The 22,564-nt window shown below is 43.1% G+C and overlaps 1 protein-coding gene across 1 annotated transcript in view; it reads right to left on the minus strand.

Moving 5' to 3' along the window:
- Positions 1-18,909: 18,909 nt before the first annotated feature.
- MARCHF4 (membrane associated ring-CH-type finger 4) overlaps positions 18,910-22,564 on the minus strand; it is a 143,203-nt gene continuing 139,548 nt past the window's right edge. The window contains exon 4 of the mRNA XM_033946523.1: positions 18,910-20,060. Within this exon, the coding sequence (XP_033802414.1) occupies positions 19,699-20,060 (362 nt within the window). The 3' untranslated portion in view covers positions 18,910-19,698. The remainder of the gene's footprint in view (positions 20,061-22,564) is intronic.

Here is a 22,564-nt window from a genome sequence, read left to right on the forward strand (position 1 = left end):
ATTGTGGATATCCTGAAATTCTGACTGGCTGGAGGCTCCCCCCAGGACAGTGGCGTAGTAAGAGGGGTGTGTGTGTATGTGGGGGTACGGTCAGCCTTGGGCACGGTCTTCCTTGGGGCGCTGGCACCCCTCCTGCTCTTTGCCCCCCCACATTCCCATTCCTCCCCCATCACACCCCTTCCCCTGTATCTTTTTAAGTTTGGCACAAGCAGCCACGAATTTGCCGCATCAGCTTCAGCGCCGTCTCCGATGTTGCTCCCGGGATCCGTTCCTAGGGAGTGAGGTTAGAGAGAGTGCTGAAGCCGACGTGGGCAGCAAGTTCGTGGCTGCTCGCACCGAAAATAAAAAGGGATGCTGCAGGGGGGCGGGAGAGGGGGCGCCACCCACCCTCGCTACGCCACTGCCCCTGGACAAAAGTTGGGGAAGCATTGCTCTAAGGACTTTACGTCAAATTAAGGTTTGCACTAAACTCTGTAGAAGGGTTAGAACTACGGAAGAGTGTGAGGACCTACAAAGGGACCTAAACAAACTGGAGGAGTGGGCGAATAAATGGCAGATGAACTTCAATGTAGGGAAATGCAAGGTCATTCTCTACTGGATATTCCACCAGCCAGGCCTGCTAACCAGACAAATGCACTGGAATATTGGGAGGATGACTATTATTATTATCGGGCCAGATATTCAGCCATCAGGGTTTGCCGCTGCTGTTATACCTGGAAATCCAGTGCCAGGCTCCAGCATTGAATTTTTGGGTATATGGAGTGCATTTTATGCGGTCTTATTTCTATGGTTATCTTAAGCAATTAAGTGTTCCCATCACTGCCTCATCATCGGACCACCATCCCCTTCACTGCCCCGTCCCCGCCATCCCCTTCACTGCCCCATCCCCGTCCCCATCGCACCTTCACCGCCCCATCCCCGTCACCGTAGCATCCACCCTTCCCTTTGCCACCTCACTGCCCTTCAGTGGCGCGAGAATCTCCCTCCCTCCCCCTTACCTTCACGGCGCGTTCTTAAACAAACTTACTGAAGCTGGCAGAGACTGCCTACCTGCTTGTACTTAGGTCCCTGGCTGGGCTTGAGCATAGTTGGGCGTCAGGGCTGCCAGGAAATCCCAAAGACAAATCTATCTCCCTCCCCCTTATCTTTGCAGTGCTTTAGTAAAGAAACTTACTGAAGCCGGCAGAGACTGTCTGCCTGTGCCTGCAGTCGCGTATGTGTGGGCAGACAGGCAGGCTTTGCCAGCTTCAGTAAGTAAGGGGAAGGGGGGAAGGGAGGGAGGGAGGGAGATAGATTTGGCTGTAGGTAGGGAGGGAGGGAGGAAGGGAGGCAGCCACGCGCGATCAGTGACTGTGCGCCTTCCCTCCCTTAACTGCGGGGACAAGGTCATTCACCGCTCCACGGGGCAGTGGATGGCCTTGTCCCTGTGCCCGCAGTGAGCACTTTTTCCTCCCCACCATTTCGGCGGGTTACCCGCAGCTATCCAGGGGTAATTACCACCGTGTCATTTTCTAGTCTGCACCACGCAGTGGTTTCTAGGAAAAAGCCACCTTCACAGTGTTAATGTTGGTGTGCTGATGCACATATACAGCATGCGGTTTCTAAAATACTTTAAAAAAATCTCTTGGCGTGATATCAACGGGGAGGGGTGGGGGGAGGTTTGGACTCAGAGGCCAATAGGAGCTTTCCCCCCCCCAGCTCTTTGAAAAATTGCTGGTTATTTCCATGGAAGATTTTATCCTGCTCTTTGTTCAGTGATTCAACAGTGCTACGTCTCGCTCTCTGGGCAGCAGCTGTAGATGCCTCTCGCATCACATCTGGAGCAGCCCCAGGAGGTCAGAGAATGGAAAGAGCAATTTGTTTTGATGCATTTCGTACAGATTCAGACTTTGGGAAGAAGGGGGCATCCAGTACAGCAAATAGACCTCACATGTAGCAAAGAAGAATCCCCCCCCCCCCTAAAGTTATTGTTCTAAATACATTTTTCTACTAAGGTACTTTATTTAGGGGAAGGAAATGGAAACTTACCACATATATTGCCTTTTGTGGCAGCACTGGGATTTGATCTCACAACCTCTGGGTGCAGAGGCAACAGCTCTACCAGTGCGCTGCACCTTTAGGAATAAGATTGGATCCACAGCTATGTTTTCAACCACATGTGCAATATGTAATTAAGAAAATATATTTTAAGTTGCTAATGCTGAGTAAACATCAACAGTAAGTGCCGAGAAACGATTTTAGGAAAGTTGTTCAATCCATTGCACTTGTAGGCCTAGATTATTGTAACATATTTTGGGGTTTACCAACATAAGAATAGCTTTACTGGGTCAGACCAATGATCCATCAAGCCCAGTAGTCCCCGTTCTCATGGTGGCTAATCCAGGCAAAACCCCCGATAGTAGCAACATTCCATACAGAATCTCAAAGAATACCAAGATTCCGGAATCCAAGAGAATAACAAGATTCTAGAACCCCAAAGAGTAGCAACATTCCATACAGAATCTCAAAGAATAGCAAGATTCCGGAATCCAAGAGAGTAACAAGATTCTAGAACCCCAAAGAGTAGCAACATTCCATACAGAATCTCAAAGAATAGCAAGATTCCGGAATCCCAGAGAGTAACAAGATTCTAGAACCCCAAAGAGTAGCAACATTCCATACAGAATCTCAAAGAACAGCAAGATTCCGGAATCCCAGAGAGTAACAAGATTCTAGAACCCCAAAGAGTAGCAACATTCCATACAGAATCTCAAAGAATAGCAAGATTCCGGAATCCCAGAGAGTAACAAGATTCTAGAATCCCAGAGAGTAGCAACATTCCATACAGAATCTCAAAGAATAGCAAGATTCCGGAATCCCAGAGAGTAACAAGATTCTAGAATCCCAAGGAGTAGCAACATTCCATACAGAATCTCAAAGAATAGCAAGATTCCGGAATCCCAGAGAGTAACAAGATTCTAGAATCCCAAAGAGTAGCAACATTCCAGACAGAATCTCAAAGAATAGCAAGATTCCGGAATCCCAGAGAGTAACAAGATTCTAGAACCCCAAAGAGTAGCAACATTCCATACAGAATCTCAAAGAATAGCAAGATTCCGGAATCCCAGAGAGTAACAAGATTCTAGAATCCCAAAGAGTAGCAACATTCCAGACAGAATCTCAAAGAATAGCAAGATTCCGGAATCCCAGAGAGTAACAAGATTCTAGAACCCCAAAGAGTAGCAACATTCCATACAGAATCTCAAAGAATAGCAAGATTCCGGAATCCCAGAGAGTAACAAGATTCTAGAATCCCAAAGACTAGCAACATTCCTTGCTACCGATCCAAGGCAAGCAGTGGCTTCTCTCATGTTTTTCTCCAGGAATTTGTCCAAACCTTTCTTAAAACCAACTACGTGCCCTACAGGTGCCCCAGAATTAAATAATAGAGCTACTGTGTGGGATTCCTTGGTATCTATCACAAGCTATTTACCGACCGCTCAGAACTTTGCGATCTGAGGGTGCAATGCGATTGGCTTTGACAGATTTCTTAAAAATACAACCTCCATTTCTATCATAGGAGTAATGCTTTGGAACAAATTAACTTGACTGCTAAGAGCGTTATCGGATATTCAGAAGTTAAAATTTTTTTTTTTAAACTACACTATTTTTAGAAGCATTTCCTTAATGTTGAAACGTTGAATGCTGGTTTTAAGATGAACTGTACTGTGAAGATCTATTTAAGATGCGATTATTCATCTGTAACCCAAGATGTTTGTAAAAAGTCTTCTTTGTTATATTCTGTGCATGTTATTATTCCGATGCCACCTAGATATGAGTTGATAAATGTTTTAAAATTAATTAATTAATAGATCTGAGCATGTTACTTCACATTACATTGAGATGTATTGGTTAAGAATGGAATTTGAGTTAAGTAGAAACTGTTATTGATGATTTGAGTTTGAATCAGTTGTCGGCCAAATATTTACAAGACTGTATAATGCCATATGTAACATCTAGATCATTACATTACATTACATTAGTGATTTCTATTCCGCTTGTGCCTTGCGGTTCTAAGCGGATTACAAATTGGAAGTCTGGAACATTTCCAGGAGCGTTACAGTACAAAGAATCATGTAAGTAGCAAGTTACAATTGTTAGTCTGGTTATTTCCAGGAGAATTACAAAGTAAAGGGTGAGTATATAATAGGTTACTATGATGAATAATAATACAATCGGGATACAGTAGTGAGTTGTACAATGTTGAAGGTGTTGCTGTGGTGGTGGTGGTGGTGGTGGTGTTCTTGAGAGTATTTTCTAGTGCTATAGTGAGGTTAAAATGATGGGAAGTGTTTTTTGAAGAGATGGGTTTTCATTTCTTTTCGGAATACTTTAATCAGTGTTCTTCAACCGCCAGTCCGTGGACCGGAGCCAGTCCGCAAAAACCTCCCGCCAATCCGCGAAGGACCAGCGTCCCCTGCAAGCACAGAGTTAAAAAGGTGGCTCACTGCAAACGCCTCGTGAACCACCCAGGCAAAAACACCAGTGCAGCCGTCCTCCAACACCTCCAGGCAGCGCTGGGGCTGCCAACGGGGAGCTCGCACGAACCTGGTGCAGTGGCCGATGGGCAACTCTGGATCAAAGGCCACTGGAGAGCTGAAGGCGGGTGCCACGTGGCGAGTCTGCCGCCCATGCCGCCCGAAGGCATCCGCTGTGCATGCACAGAAAGCCACCACCTCCCCGACCTGCGCTCTCCTCTCGGTCCTCCCCGGAAGGAGCAGAAGGTCCCCCCGCTCCCAGACCAGGCCAAAAGGAATCAAGATCCCGCTGCTGCAACACGCGGCACGGAACCGGAGCAGCAAGACAGAGCACGAGACGCGACCTCCCGAGCCCCCAGGTAGGCTGAGGAGAAGCCTCCTAATAGGAAAAGTTACTCCCCCCCCCGTCTCCCTTGGCAGTCCAGTAGTGGCACACAAGTCCACACCAGCTCTCCTCAACCGCCGGTCCGCAAAACAATTCCTCCATTACTGCCGGTCCATAAGTACCAAAAGGTTGAAAAACTCCGATCTAGATCACTGCATTCTGCTATTCAATCTGGCCTGGTTATATCTTCTCAAAAAAAAAAAAAAGAGATCTTGACATTTTAAGAAAAAGTGTTTTTTTCATGTGATGGGCCAATAGAGTGGAACAAACTCCCAGTATACCTTTGAAAATGGAAAGATTTGCGTCAATGCAAGACATTGCTTAAATGTCACCTGTTTTGTCAGATGAAAAATGCACTTTAATTTTGACTCGTATTACCAGCATCCTTTATCACATGTTGAAAGTTTTAGCGAAGAGTCTTTGCGGTCAGCCTTTTAGGTAAATTGCTTTATGGGATGTATGATTTGTTATTAAGTTTGCTTTTAAATATGTACGTGACATTGTAATCTGCTTTGAATAAAGGCAGAATATAAGCAAAAAAACTATAAACTATCCATCACAAGAAGAAATTCTTAACACCACATAGACCTCTCCAAGCTCTTCGTCCACATACATTCTAGGGGAGAGAGGATAACAGGTCAAATTAGTGATTACGGCATAATGGAGCTCGTAATCAAAAAATAAAGATGTCCAAAAACCGCCTAAGTCGGCACTTGGACTTCCTAGTCACTAGGATGCCCAAATGCCGATAATTAAAATTCTTCCTGGCAAGACGTTTCTCCCGCTGTGCGTCCAGAGCTCCAGGGGGTGTGCTGGGAGGAGGGTTATGGATGGGCTTTGGGTGTGCTTAACTTGGACATCGTGCAGCGATAATCAAACCTTTTCCAAGACATTCTGCATGGAACGTAGACATTTGGAACTAGACCTGTTGGAGAAGCATCTAAGTGCCACAAAGGTACCCAAACTGCATACATTAAGGTATGACCCCCACACACTCCCCCACTGCTCACTAAACCCCTCCTACCACCCAAAAATCTGAATGAACGAGTACATACTTGTCTCTACAACAGCAGAACTTGGTATGGGAAAGCCTAGTAGAGCATTGCACGGGTGTCTTAAGTAAATCTGAGAGGTGGGCTGATGAACCATAGAGAGGTGGAGGTGGGCCCAGAAACCACTCTAACCACTTCATTTATGGTGGAAAGTGCGAGCCCACTAAAACCCACCCAAACCCTACTCTACTGCCATATAGGTTCCCTTGAGGGATATTGAGGTGGAAGGGAGGTGGGTTTGTAGGTTTGGGGGAGTTTTGGAGGGTTTAGCATAAATTATAAGGGGTATCTATAATAATAAAATGGGAAGCGCGCATGCGCACTCTAAAGCCGTGTTCCCTGATCCGTCGCAATGTGGCCACAAGAGTGCACATGCGCGCTTATATGTCACCACACAACAGTCTCCTCTTTTTCCAGCCCGGCCCGCTGAGAGGGAGAGCGGCGCTGGCATCGGGGAGGGGGGGGATGCCAGTTCAGCTTGGCCGCTCCGTCTCTGCCATCTCAGCAGCCCTCGAAGCTCAACAGCTTGTCCCGTCCCCTCGAGAATGGGTCCCGATGGCGGCGCTGCTGCTGGTGGTGCTGCTTCCGCTGTTGTGCGTGAGCGACGCGCCGGAGCTAGACCCCTAAGAGCCAACTTCATCAGTGATGTCACAATGGCTTGATTGTCCTCTACTCCCCTCTGCTGTACAACCCAGCCAGCTGATTAACCCTTCCCCTTAACTGTATCCATTACATCCTGTTTGTTTGTCTTGGCTGTTTAGATTGTAAGCTCTTTGGAGCAGGGACTGTCTTCTTTGTGACTCTGTACAGCACTGTGCGTGTCTAGTAGTGCTATAGAAATAATTCATAATGGTAATAGTAGTGTGTTTGGTCTTTGCGAAGCAGAGCTGAGATTGTGATGTCATAATGCCTCATTCCACCAATAAAAGCCAACCTCATCAGTGATGTCACAAAGGCTTGATTGTCCTGTACTCCCCTCTGCCCTCCAACCCAGCCAGCAGATTAATCGTTCCCCTTAACTGTATCCATGACATCCTGTTTGTCTATCTTGGCTGTTTAGATTGTAAGCTCTTTGGAGCAGGGACTGTTTTCTTACTCTTTGTGACTCCGAACAGCGCTGCATGCGTCTGGTAGCGCTATAGAAATTAATAGTAGTAGTAGTGGAGACTTCTTCCAGAAATAAAAAGTTCTCACAGAAGGTGACTAAATAATTTTTCTGTATGACAGCTTCTTCGAATACCTATGATAACAAATCTCAAGTGTTATCCATGCAAAGAAGATCAAGAATGATGACAGAACTCAAGGAAGTCTCATATTTTTATTGTCAATTTCCATCCACAGTGGGCATCTGATTAAATTGTTGGGACCCCTCCCCCCCCCCCACACACACACATACACATTATAAGCAGTGTTACTAGAATGGGGCATACAATCTTTCTTTATCAGTACGAAAACCTACCGGAGGCCTCCCATTGTCTAACAGTCTTTCTATATTTTAATTTAATTTTAGTTAATCAAATGTATTGTTGGGATGTACAATTCGCTTTAAAAGGATGGCCGCAGAAAGATCAACGTATTCTTGTTAGGATGTTTCTAACCTTATTTTACCTCTATCTTTATTTTTACTCTCTTCTATTTACTAATAATTTTCTTCTTAGGTACTTTAGTTAGATTGTGAGTAGAGAATGACACGGTGACAAAATTTATCACCGTCCCCGCGGATAACCGCGGGAAATAATCCCATGTCATTCTGTAGTGTTTGTTTCAGCCTCAGTCCTTCTTCAAAGCAAAGCTTGCGGGTCAGTGGCTGTGGCCATTCATACTCTGATTCTTCCCTCTCTCCTTAAAGAATGACATGAAGATGGTTTCCCATGGTTATCCGTGGGGACGGGAACGGTAATGAATTTTGTCACTGTGTCATTCTCTAATTGTGAGCCTTCGGGACAGCAAGGGAATTTCTAAGTACCTATCTTATTTATCTTATTTTTATTGTATCCTTAATGTATATTTTCTGTAAACTGCTTCGAACCTAACGGATTAGCGGTATATAAGAAATAAAATGACATTACATTTCAAAAAAATGAAATTAAGCATTGACATAATGGACCCTGACAACTGAGATCTGAACTCTGTTCTAGCCTTTGCTGTTCTTCATGGTCTCAAAGCCCCGGAAGAGATGGATGGCTTTCCGGCTTCCCAAGACATATGTTCATTTGTTCTGAATTAACTTGATCAGACATCTCTTACACCTAGGGGTATGTTAAAGCAATTACAATTCTGAGCTAATTGTAAATTCACACATATCTGGCTGTTAGCTGTGGTAATCCAGCCAAACCGAAAAAAAGAATTCAATACAGTAATGAGGAGCGTCTCTCTTTTCCTAACACCCAGCAGACATTTCATCTTGGAAGAGCTCATTTTCTCTGGCTATTGAGCTCTCATTACAGAGACTGAAAGATGTTAAGTCTCTCAGTGCTCTCAAAAGCCTTCCAGGAATCATCCCTTCATAGTTGACCTTAGCGATTATAGATCTCTGTTGCAGCCATAAACGCTTTGAGCTATGGGACTCACACTGCCCCACAAGACAATACCACGTAATTAATATGGTAATGGGACTAAGGGCTCCTTTTACAAATCTGCGTCAGCGGCTTTATGGCAATCATCTTTTTAGCGCGTGCTAACCCCCGTGCTAGCCGAAAAACTACCGCCTGCTCAAGAGGAGGTGGTAGTGGCAAACGCGGACGGCAAATTAGCGTGCGCTATTACGCGCGTTAAACCGCTAACGCGGCTTTGTAAAAGGAACCCTAAATGTTCCATTGGGGACTAGGAATGATAAGTAGTAGCAACAAATCTCCACATTCGGAAAGCACAGTGCTTAAGTCTGTCCTTAGCCACCAGGACTTTAAAAAAAAAAATTTTTAAGTGGTGTGTCAGTGGCACAAGACGATCACCAGTGTGTGCATCAGTGCTGGTCATTGAAAAGGCACTAAAAAAAGCACTGAATATAAGAATAGCCTTATTCGGTCAGACCAATGGTCTGTCTAGCCCAGTATCCCGTCTTCACGGAGGCCAAGCCAAGTACCTGGCAAAAACCCAAAGAGTAGCAACATTCCATACAGAATCTCAAAGAATAGCAAGATTCCGGAATCTCAGAGAGTAACAAGATTCTAGAATCCCAAAGAGTAGCAACATTCCATACAGAATCTCAAAGAATAGCAAGATTCCGGAATCCCAGAGAGTAACAAGATTCTAGAATCCCAAAGAGTAGCAACATTCCATTAGAATCTCAAAGAATAGCAAGATTCCGGAATCCCAGAGAGTAACAAGATTCTAGAACCCCAAAGAGTAGCAACATTCCATACAGAATCTCAAAGAATAGCAAGATTCCGGAATCCCAGAGAGTAACAAGATTCTAGAACCCCAAAGAGTAGCAACATTCCATACAGAATCTCAAAGAATAGCAGGATTCCGGAATCCCAGAGAGTAACAAGATTCTAGAACCCCAGAGAGTAGCAACATTCCATACAGAATCTCAAAGAATAGCAAGATTCCGGAATCTCAGAGAGTAACAAGATTCTAGAATCCCAAAGAGTAGCAACATTCCATACAGAATCTCAAAGAATAGCAAGATTCCGGAATCCCAGAGAGTAACAAGATTCTAGAATCCCAAAGAGTAGCAACATTCCATTAGAATCTCAAAGAATAGCAAGATTCCGGAATCCCAGAGAGTAACAAGATTCTAGAACCCCAAAGAGTAGCAACATTCCATACAGAATCTCAAAGAATAGCAAGATTCCGGAATCCCAGAGAGTAACAAGATTCTAGAACCCCAAAGAGTAGCAACATTCCATACAGAATCTCAAAGAATAGCAGGATTCCGGAATCCCAGAGAGTAACAAGATTCTAGAACCCCAGAGAGTAGCAACATTCCATACAGAATCTCAAAGAATAGCAAGATTCCGGAATCTCAGAGAGTAACAAGATTCTAGAATCCCAAAGAGTAGCAACATTCCATACAGAATCTCAAAGAATAGCAAGATTCCGGAATCCCAGAGAGTAACAAGATTCTAGAATCCCAAAGAGTAGCAACATTCCATTAGAATCTCAAAGAATAGCAAGATTCCGGAATCCCAGAGAGTAACAAGATTCTAGAACCCCAAAGAGTAGCAACATTCCATACAGAATCTCAAAGAATAGCAAGATTCCGGAATCCCAGAGAGTAACAAGATTCTAGAATCCCAGAGAGTAGCAACATTCCATACAGAATCTCAAAGAATAGCAAGATTCCAGAATCTCAGAGAGTAACAAGATTCTAGAATCCCAAAGAGTAGCAACATTCCATACAGAATCTCAAAGAATAGCAAGATTCCGGAATCCCAGAGAGTAACAAGATTCTAGAATCCCAAAGAGTAGCAACATTCCATACAGAATCTCTAAGATTAGCAAGATTCCGAAATCCCAGAGAGTAACAAGATTCTAGAACCCCAAAGAGTAGCAACATTCCATACAGAATCTCAAAGAATAGCAAGATTCCGGAATCCCAGAGAGTAACAAGATTCTAGAACCCCAAAGAGTAGCAACATTCCATACAGAATCTCAAAGAATAGCAAGATTCCGGAATCCCAGAGAGTAACAAGATTCTAGAACCCCAAAGAGTAGCAACATTCCATACAGAATCTCAAAGAATAGCAAGATTCCAGAATCCCAGAGAGTAACAAGATTCTAGAATCCCAAAGAGTAGCAACATTCCATTAGAATCTCAAAGAATAGCAAGATTCTGGAATCCCAGAGAGTAACAAGATTCTAGAACCCCAAAGAGTAGCAACATTCCATACAGAATCTCAAAGAATAGCAAGATTCCGGAATCCCAGAGAGTAACAAGATTCTAGAATCCCAGAGAGTAGCAACATTCCATACAGAATCTCAAAGAATACCAAGATTCCAGAATCTCAGAGAGTAACAAGATTCTAGAATCCCAAAGAGTAGCAACATTCCATACAGAATCTCAAAGAATAGCAAGATTCCGGAATCCCAGAGAGTAACAAGATTCTAGAATCCCAAAGAGTAGCAACATTCCATACAGAATCTCTAAGATTAGCAAGATTCCGGAATCCCAGAGAGTAACAAGATTCTAGAACCCCAAAGAGTAGCAACATTCCATACAGAATCTCAAAGAATAGCAAGATTCCGGAATCCCAGAGAGTAACAAGATTCTAGAACCCCAAAGAGTAGCAACATTCCATACAGAATCTCAAAGAATAGCAGGATTCCGGAATCCCAGAGAGTAACAAGATTCTAGAACCCCAGAGAGTAGCAACATTCCATACAGAATCTCAAAGAATAGCAAGATTCCGGAATCTCAGAGAGTAATAAGATTCTAGAATCCCAAAGAGTAGCAACATTCCATACAGAATCTCAAAGAATAGCAAGATTCCGGAATCCCAGAGAGTAACAAGATTCTAGAATCCCAAAGAGTAGCAACATTCCATACAGAATCTCAAAGAATAGCAAGATTCCAGAATCTCAGAGAGTAACAAGATTCTAGAATCCCAAAGAGTAGCAACATTCCATACAGAATCTCAAAGAATAGCAAGATTCCGGAATCCCAGAGAGTAACAAGATTCTAGAACCCCAAAGAGTAGCAACATTCCATACAGAATCTCATTGAATAGCAAGATTCCGGAATCCCAGAGAGTAACAAGATTCTAGAACCCCAGAGAGTAGCAACATTCCATACAGAATCTCAAAGAATAGCAAGATTCTGGAATCTCAGAGAGTAACAAGATTCTAGAATCCCAAAGAGTAGCAACATTCCATACAGAATCTCAAAGAATAGCAAGATTCCGGAATCCCAGAGAGTAACAAGATTCTAGAACCCCAAAGAGTAGCAACATTCCATACAGAATCTCAAAGAATAGCAAGATTCCGGAATCCCAGACAACAACAAGATTCTAGAATCCCAAAGAGCAGCAACATTCCATACAGAATCTCAAAGAATAGCAAGATTCCAGAATCTCAGAGAGTAACAAGATTCTAGAACCCCAAAGAGTAGCAACATTCCATACAGAATCTCAAAGAATAGGAAGATTCCGGAATCCCAGAGAGTAACAAGATTCTAGAACCCCCAAAGAGTAGCAACTGGAAAAATTGTGGCTCTACACTCTTGAGGAGCGTAGAGAAAGGGGAGACATGATTGAGACATTTAAGTACATCACAGGTCGTGTCGAGGCGGAAAGCGATATATTCTTCCCCAGGGGACCCTCGGTCACAAGGGGGCACCCGCTCAAACTCAGAGGAGGGAAATTTAATGGTGACACCAGGAAGTATTTCTTCACAGAAAGGGTAGTAGATCACTGGAACAAACTTCCGGTGCAGGTGGTCAAGGCCATCAGCGTGCTCGACTTTAAAAATAAATGGGACATCCACGTGGGATCCCTACGGGAGTCGAGCTAAGGAACTGAGTCATTAGCACTCAGACTTGATGGGGTGGGTCAGAAAAGTGGGCAGACTTGATGGGCTTTAGCCCTTTTCTGCCGTCATCTTTCTATGTAACTTTCCATGCTACCGATCCAGGACAAGCAGTGGCTTCAACCATGTGTGTCTCAACAGCAGACTATGGACTTTTCCTCCAGGAACTTGTCCAAATATTTTTAAAACCAGCTACATTAACCTCTCTTACCACAACGCGTTCCAGAGCTTAACTATTCTCTGAGTGAAAAAAAAAAATTTCCTCCTATTGGTTTTAAAAGAATTACTCTGTAACTTCATCGAGTGTCCCCTTAGTCTTTGTAAATCTTGATGCAGTAAAAAAAAAATCGATCCACTTGTTCTACTCAGCATTTTGTAGATTTCAAGTCATATCTCCCTTCATCCATCTCTTTTCCAAACTGAAGAGCCCTAACCATTGTAATCTTTCCTCGTACGAGAGGAATTCCATCCCCTTTATCATCTTGGTCCCATCCTTTAGTCATTTACCATCCCTTTTCTAATAATTCCTAGCATCTTATTTGCTTTCTTGGCTGCCTCTGCACATTGGGCGGAAGGGTTCATCGTATTGTCTATGATGACACCCAGATCTTTTTCTTGAGTGCTGACCTAATATTCTATACCACCTGGGTGCTCAGATTCTATTATAGAAAACTTGCATAACTTGGCAGAAATGTGCCTAATTTTAAGCGAAACCACTTCTGTTGCCATCTCTATACCTGATACAATGACTAGGGGACACTGCAAGAAGTCACATGGTAATAATACTTTTAAAATAAATAGGAGGAAATATTATTTTTTTCACTCAGAAAATAGTTAAGCTTTGGAACGCATTACCAGAGGATGTAGTAACAGCAGTTAGCATAACTGGGTTTAAAAAAGGTTTGGATAAGTTCCTGGAGTCCTTAGTCTGTTATTGAGACAGACATGGGAGAAGCCACTGTTTGCCCTGAGATCGGTATTGAGGAAATTGCTACTTTTTGGTCATTTTCAGCGGCAATGTAACTGGATAATACCGCTGAAAATGTCCAGTTAACACCTATATCAAAACTGGTTATTTGGGGGGCATTCTGGCTGGTTAAGTTTAGCACTTAACCATCCAAGGGTAATTACCACCAATACTCCCTCTAAGGATTGGCTGGGTGCATACAAATTTTTTTCTCATGTGAGTGACATGTTCTAAAAACCAAGAATTTTCGCAAGCAACTCCCCTAGAATCTATGAGCAATTACTCACATGCTCAGCTTAGATGGAACATAGGCTACCACATAGACCACATAAAAGTTTGGCATGTCTTTATCTGGTGCTCCATAGCCAGTTAAATGCTGAATATTGCACTTAACTGACTATGGTTTAGCTGGCTCCAGAAACTCAGAAATTCAATGCTGGAGCCCAGACATAGTCCGGCATGGGATTTCTGGGCATAATACTGTCAGTGGTCAGCAAAATGCTGAGCACCACCAGCTGAATATTGACTCCAAAGTGGAGTTAGAGAAGGTGCAAAAAAAAAAAAAAAAAAAAAGGTGAAGTCAGTTAACTTAGCAGGATCTAAAAAAAAGTTTGGATCATTTCCTAAAAGAGAAGTCCACAGGCCATTATTGAGATGGCTTGAGGAAACCCACTGCTTATTCCTAGGATAAGCAGCATAAAATCTGTTTTTCTCCTTGGGATCATGCCAGGTACTTCTGACCTGGGTTGGCCACTGTTGGAAACAGGATACTGGGCTTGATGGACCTTCGTTCTGTCCCAGTACGGCAATTCTCATGTTCTTATGTGAGCCTAGTATAGGACAATCAAGCCATTGTGACATCACTGCTGAAGCTGGCTCTTAGGCATTGGTAGAATGAGGCTTTATGACATCACAATTTCAGCTCCGGAATGTTGCTACTCTTTGGGTTTCTGCCAGGTACTTGGGACCTGGGTTGGCCACTGTTGGAAACAGGAGACTGGGCTTGATGGACCTTCAGACTGTCAAGTATGGCAATTCTTTGTTCTTATGAGGAAAGGCTTTAAGAAGTTAGAGATCTTCAGCTTGGAGAAGAAACGACTAAGGGGGGGGGAATATGATGGCGCTCTACAAAATCCTGAGTAGAATGGAACAGGTAAACGTGAATCATTTATTTGTTTCCTCTTTCATAAGCAGAAAAACTAGACGAAAAGCCATGACGTTAAATATGATTCAAGAGACTTCACAAAGAAATAAATAGGTTGGAGTTGGTCAGGTGGCTTCTATGGTCAGTGGTTTTCATCATAAGGCATCTGGTGACAGTCTTAAAGATCTCAATACTTTAAAGAATGGTGGGAGTAGAGATTTGATAGAGATGGAGGCTCTGGAATGAGGGGGCATAGGATAAAGGTGAAAGGGGACTCAGGAGTAATCTAAGGAAATTCTTCAAGGAAAGGGTGGTGAATTCGAGGAATGGTGGAGGTAGTGGAGGTGGAGACCGTATCCAAATTCAAGGAAGCTTGGGCAAGAACACGGGATCTGTTAAGGGCGAGGACGGAATAGTTGATGGAATGGATGGTGTCTGATGGGTCCTCTGGTGTGGCAAGGTCCGGGTCACTTGGTCTGGTCACCTGCACCTTGGTTGAGAACCTTCCAGGTTCAAAAACAACAACAAGAAAATCCAGCCTCCAATCTGGTCCGGGACTTCCGGCCACAGATAAACAATGTCAAAACTCAATAAAGGGAAATATTCACTGCTCAGGTACAAGGTAAAGCTACAGTCTGATCTACAAGGCTCTGTCTCCTGCCAGGAGCTCTTGTCAGCGTTTTGAATCCTTTAATCCTTCACCCTTATATAGTTTGCCTCTTAAGGGTTTTTTTTTTTTTTTAACTTTCTAAACAAAATACTGGCTTCTAGCCCAAACAAAAAAGCTAACTTGGTCTCTGAAGCCAGGGGTAATGTTCATTAGGAGTCCATTATCTCCAGAAGCAGTCTTTCTCTTTTTTTATCCATCAATTTTCAGAGAAAAAAATAACCCAACCCTTCACAGCACCCAACCCTTCACAGCAGGGTTTAAAAGTTCTCTTCCCTGCTGTGCCTTCCCTTCAAGAAAAACAGCTTTTCTCTTTTCTTCACAAAGTGTTCTTAAGGACACGGTTTGGGAAACAGTGCCCTCAACCCGCTGCAAATATTCACACTGACCTAAAATCCTCCCGCAGGGCTATCTGTGTGGATGTCCCCGTGCTACTTCAGAAGGTCTTAAATGCTGCTTGGAGTAATCTTAATTCCCTCTTCCAAAGGGTACTGTTCTCCTTCTTCTGCATAGTCCATCTGCACTCCTTCCCTTTTTCCCTTGGCGTTTTTACCTGAAGTTGGGGTAGGGTTACCATATGGCTCCAGAAAAAGGAGGACGGATTGAAACACACATGGTTTCACTTCCACTCAAAGCAATGAGAGTAAAACCCGGATGTCTCAATCTGTCATCCTTTTTCTGGAGCCATATGGTAACCCTAAGTTGAGGGAAGCAACTCCTTCCCCTCCCAGCCTGGTCCCAAAGCATATTGCTTAGTAAGCCAGGGATCCTGGGCCTGACCAAAATCCTGCCTGCTTCCTAAGTATTGGGACCTGCCTTTCTAGGTGGTATGGATTCCCTTTTGCCTCTCCCCAGGTTTTCTGTGCTTATTCTGTGAAAGGCTTGGAGAAAGAGGACCTGTCAACTAGAAGATGGCATGAGGATGGATACCTGCAGTTAACTGTGGAGCAGGGACAGAGCCTGCGGGGACCTTTTCTCCTTCACAACCAACAGACATAGGAGAAGCTTACATCCAAACTTTGTTTCTCCACCGGTTAGAGGTTGTAAATTTAAAAGTCATCACCAACATCTTTTCTCACATCAAGTAGCATTATGGGGTAAAGACCTGGGACAACTGCTCGTGCCCACTACTTATAGGGAATTCAGGAAACGCCTAAAAACACATCTGTTCCTGAAGTACTTAGGTAACTGACCTATACAATCTTAGTCCTCAACAACTGATCTTTAGAACTGTTATTCACTAACTCTGAACTATGTTTATTCCACTCAATCTGTAACACCTTTAATCATTGTAAACCGCATAGAACTTCACGGTCCTGTGGTATATAAACTATTATTATTATTATTATTATAGGGTCAATTTTTGTCCCTGTTTCATTGAGACTAGTATCAATATGTAAAAATTTAATACATCTTAGATAATTGGCAACTGAATTAACCCCCCCTCCCCTTTTACAAAACTGTAGCGTGGTTTATAGCGCCGGCCGTGGCGATAACAGCTCTGACGCGCATAGAAGTCCTATATCAATTCAAATGTGAACCAAATACCATTGAATTGAATTGATAAGACCTTATCACTTTGACTATTGGGAGACACTATTTCAATGATCCAATGGACTTTAGTTTGTTGACCACATGACCCCTAAGGAAGGCTCTGCGAAGCTGAAACCCAGCCCGTGTCGGGTCATACCAACATAAGGATCATCCCGATAAAGTTTTAACTTGAAGTACAATATCTTCAAGATAGAGACTTTTTTTAAATTGACTTTTCGTACTCTTGACTACCACAATTGAGATACTATCAAGACTCCACTTTATGTGTTTCTACTTGTAGTTTTTGTGGAGATCTGTTGTTTTGTTTTGGGGGTTTTTTTGTTGGTGCTCATTTCTGCAATCTGTTTTTTTTCCTGAAACGTATACTCTACTACCAATTATTGTACAATGTCTGATGTGCATTTTATAAGGACTTACATTAGACATTAAACATTGATCATTATCATCAGCAATCTAGAGCAGTGGTTCCCAACCCTGTTCTGGAGAACTATCAGGTCAGTTGGGTTTTCAGGATATCCCTAATGAATATGCAAGGAGCTGATTTGCATGCCTGGCACTTCCATTATATGTAGATCTCTCTCATACATATTCATTAGGGCTATCCTGAAAACCCGACTGGCCTGGTGGTCCTCCAGGACAGAGTTGGAAACCACTGAGCTAGAGAACAGCACCCAACACTTCACAATATTGCAGAGCACACTGGTCAGGAGACCTGCAATTACTTGCTATCTTTGGGTGCTCACCACAAACTACCTTGCCTTAATTAATCGCTTGTTCACTCTTTCCAAAAATACTAGGACCAGGGGGCATGTGATTAAGCAACTAAGTAGTAGATTTATAACAAAATGGAGAAAATATTTCTTCACACAACATTGTAATTAAACTCTGGAATTTGTTGCAGTTAGCTTAGCGAGGTTTAAAAAAAGGCTTGAATAATTTCCTAAAAGAGAAGTCCATAGGCCAGTATTGAGACGGCTTGGGGAAGCCACTGCTTATTTCCAGGATAAGCAGCATAAAACCTGTTTTACTACTTGGGTTCTAGCTGGGTACTTGGGAACTGGGTTGGCCACAGTTGGAAACAGGATGATGGGCTTGATGGACCTTTGGTTTGTCCCAGTAGGACAATTATTATGTTCTTACACATTTGGCAAACATTTTGACAATTTCACAGTCTCATCACTATGCTGCAAATCCAGACCTCACTTCCAAAGTTTGGCACATCTGTAACCTCTGTGATGAGCACACTTAAATACCTAAACCTGCCTATATACACAATGCATTATAATTTAGACTGCAACATACGATATGATGAGAGATTGCTGGTCAGACCAGACTACATGACACGATGACACCAGGAAGTTCTTTTTCACTGAAAGGGTGGTTGATCGCTGGAATAGTCTTCTACTTCAGGTGATTGAGGCCAGCAGCGTGCCTGATTTTAAGGCCAAATGGGATCGACAAGTGGGATCTATTCACAGAGTAAAGGTAGGGGAGGGTCATTAGGGTGGGCAGACTGGATGGGCCCTGGCCCTTATCTGCCGTCTATTTCTATGTTTCTATGTTTTCTATCTTTCTATACAGCAACATCTAATCTTCATGTCTGTGTGTTCAGGCATGGAGGAAGCCTACTGGGCAATACAGCTGTCAATCAAACATAGAATCATGACAAACTTTCAGCAGCCATTTTGGACTGGAACAGGATGACAGAAACGCAATTCTCTTTTGCTTGCTCATTTTCACTTTTTTTTCCAAACCTGAGCGGTATAAAAGATTCCATGATTTCACTGCTTGGTAAAAGAAGATGTATTGAAATGTTTCAGATATGCCGTGAAACCAAGTATGCTCTGACTAAAAGGCTAGAAAAACGACTCTGTTCCGATACTAAGGTGCGCTAACCGATTAGCACGCGCTAAACATTAACGCATCCACAGACTAACGTGCACGCGTTAGCGTTTAGCGCTCGCCAATCGGTTAGCGCGCCTTCGTAAAAGAGGGCCCATAGCTTTGCTAAAATTAATACGACCTCATGTTAATTCACTGCAATGTTTTACTCTCTTGCATTACACCTAGGCCCTCTTTTACGAAGGTGCGCTAAGCATTTTAGCGCATGTTTATCACGTGCTAAATCGACACGCGTGCTAAACGCTAACACGTCCAAAGGATAGCATGCACACGTTAACGTTTAGTGCATGCCAAAAAGCATAACGCACCTTCGTAAAAGAGGGGGTTAATTTTTTTATTGTATACTCCTAGGTTTTATGCTTTTGTTTTCTTTTTGTAATCTGCCTTGAACTCTGCGTGGGTTTATACAGAATATAAAAGACAAATGCAATGTCATTTCCTTACGATGTTTTCTGACTGAGTGATCAAAAGAACCTTCTCCTATGACCCCAGAGTTTCTCTCTCTGGGGACCCCTGCAGAGGATTTGTTGCCATCATTTCTCTGCTAATCAATCACATAACTTTTACAACCATCGTGCTTGTGATTTCCGGTGAACCAAAACTGATTTAGATGAACAGACCTCCAAGACAATATCCTACGCGGCCATATGCGCACTGAAAATATTTGAATCCCTGATTAACATGTACTTTAAGATAAAAGTATTGTGCTCTTCCTTTCTCCCTAGGTTTCTCTCACCCCTTTAGGTTGCTTTGTTGAAAGAAACTTACCATTAGGTACTAAGATTGCCATGCTAATAAGCCCATAGCCAGGATTCTCCAAACCTCGGCCCAGTCACATATTAGTCACTATTTCATCCTGCTTAGCATGTTTTGGCTGGGTAAAAACTTCAGCATCTGAGCTGAAGGGCCACCCTGTAGGCAGCTTCCTGCTCCTCTGCTGGCCTACTGTGGGCCTTGTGTGGCTATGAAAAGGCACATACCATGCACTGGCCTTTCCCTTGTTTCGTAGTTTTCACCTATTGCCTGTGGCTTCTTCCATTCCTCACACGGTAGTGACTCTCATAACAAGCTCCCTGTTAGGGCTAGATTGGCTTCTTTGTTCGTTAGGCCTCAGGTGGCTCAGTATGTGCAAGATGGTGTAAGCACAGTGGTGGTCGGAGAGGGAGGCTGCATGTCCGTTGCTGTGGGAACTGCTGTTGGCCGGCGTGGAGTTGTCAACTGCGTCGCCGGTGGAGAAAGAGCGGGTGGTCTGTGAGGGGGGCTGTTGGTTTGTCCTGCTTGTCCCCGTTTTCTGATCCTCCACGTCCTTTGCCTTCTCATAGTCCAGCACTTTCCACTGCTGGTTTACGGCTTGCCACCGTTTAAAAATGCGGTATACGGAAGGTCCTTCGTGAATTATTAGACCTGCAAAATAAAAAAAGAAACCAAAAGTTTCTGCTGAACTGTTTTATCATGATGTAGGGTAGGGTAGGGTAACTTTTTTTTTACTTTTGTAAGCCAGCCTGTACAAGCGTTATGTAAGAGCAGCATTTTAGAAAAAAAACATTGAAATAGGAAATCAAGTCAGGACATCTGAAGTTCCACTAGAGCAGTGGTCTCAAACATGCAGCCCGGGGGCCACATGCGGCCCGCCAGGTCCTATTTTGAGGCCCTCGGTATGTTTATCATAATCACAAAAGTAAAATAAAACAGTTTCTTGATTTTATGTCTCTTTAGCTATAAATGACAATATTATGATTAAGACTTAGCCAAAAGGAAAGATTTATAAACTATAAAGAGTTTTACCTCATGCAAAATTGTCATTTCTTTAATAAGACATTAACTACTTTTTCTGAGGCCCTCCAAGCACCTACAAATCCAAAATGTGGCCCTGCAAAGGGTTTGACTTTGAGACCACTGGCTTAACTGTAACCATGACATCCTGTTTGTCTTTGGGAAGCAGAGCTGAGATTGTGATGTCATAATGCCTCATTCCACCAATAAGAGCCAACCTCATCAGTGATGTCACAATGGCTTGAATGTCCTGTTCTCCCCTCTGCCCTCCAACCCAGCCAGCAGATTAACTGTTCCCCTTAACTCAGTGATCTCAAAATCGTGGCCTGGGAGCCACATGCGGCCCGTCAGGTACTATTTTGAGGCCCTTGGTATGTTTATCATAATCACAAAAGTAAAATAAAACAGTTTCTTGATCATATGTCTCTTTAGCTATAAATGACAATATTATGATTAAGACAGCCAAAAGGAAAGATTTATAAACTTTAAAGAGTTGCTGGACTTGATGGACCTAAGGTCTGATTCGGTGAAGGCATTTCTTATGTTCTTATGGAAAATTGTTATTTCTTTAATAAGACATTAACTATTTTTTTCTGAGGCCCTCCCAAGTACCTACAAATCCAAAATGTGGTCCTGCAAAGGGTTTGAGTTTGAGACCACTGCACTAGAATATTAGAACAGGATCTTCCAGCATAGAGCCAGTTCTAAAGTATAAGGAGAAATAGAAGTCGAGCAGGAATGTCCGTTTTAGAAAGAAAAAAAAAGGTTCAACATAAGGACAGGCTAGAATTTCAGGTCATGGTTTGGCCTGAGAAAATAATTTCTTACACTTTGACATTATAAAGTTAAAATGGGGTTCCCACATTTCAACAATCTAGACCAGACATGGGCAACTCCGGTCCTCAAGGGCCGGAATCCAATCGGGGTTTCAGGATTTCCCCCAATGAATATGCATTGAAAGCAGTGCCTGCAAATAGATCTCATGCATATTCATTGGGGGGAAATCCTGAAAAGCCGACTGGGCTCCGTTGCCCATGTCTGTTCTAGACACGGTGGCATAGTAAGGGGAAGGTGGACCGTCCCCGGGCACCATCTTAGTGGGGGCACCGGCACCTCTCCTCCTGACGAGACCAGGACGTGACATCAGAAGGCTGGTGTGAGCAGGAGGTGGAAGATGCTCGCGCCAGCGAATATTTCAAGAGGTACGCGGCAGGAAAAAGTAGGGGGGTGCACGGTGTGGGCATGTCAGGCGCCACCGCCCTGGAAGCCTCCCTCTCTTGCTACGCCGCTGGCTGGACGCAATCTTGTGGGGTCCCACAGGGCTCACCCTTGTCACCAATTTTACTTAAAATATACATTTTAGGGCTCCTTTTACGAAGGTTTGCTAGCGTTTTTAGCGCACGCACAAGATTAGCGCACACTATAATGCGCACTAGCCGAAAAACTACCGCCTGCTTCGTTGTGGGAGCCAAATATTTTTCATATTCTGACCATATGTTTTGATTATTACTTTGTAAGATATATTCCATTATCCTTACATCAGATTTTGTGTTGCTTGAAAAGGACAGATTTGTTGGGTCTACCACATGGCTTTACACGGAATAAAGATCAAGCAAAGCTACTTTGGCTCGATAGAATTGGAAAGGATGTTCCAAGAAGTTCTCTTTCTGTGATGGATTTCTATTAAAAGTTGTGACTTTAGATAGATTTTCTTTTCTGTTTCTTTTCTGAAACAGTAAAACTGAGAATGTTTACTTAGCAAATTTCTTAACCTATTAAGGAACAAGGTAGCCCCGATAATGTGGACTATAAGAGTGGAAAAAAGGGTCCTGTGTTTTTTTTGTTTTCTTTGTTTATGTATAAATGGAAATATGGTGAATTTTCTTTAACCTTATCTATTGTTTTTAATTTGCCTTTATTATATTCTATTTCCTTCATTTAAATTCTCTCCAAAATTCTATTGTCCAACGGTTCTCCCTTTTACATCTATTCCTTATTTTCTCCTCTCTTACACTAACAAAATACTATTCAGATCAATGCTGTCTAGTTAAAATGTTTATTCTTAATCTTCTTCTTTATTTTTCACTTCTTTAAAAATTTATCAGGTGCTTTAGTTAGATTGTGAGCCTTCGGGA

This window comes from Geotrypetes seraphini, chromosome 5 (genome assembly GCF_902459505.1).
Source record: "Geotrypetes seraphini chromosome 5, aGeoSer1.1, whole genome shotgun sequence".
Taxonomy (NCBI): domain Eukaryota; kingdom Metazoa; phylum Chordata; class Amphibia; order Gymnophiona; family Dermophiidae; genus Geotrypetes; species Geotrypetes seraphini.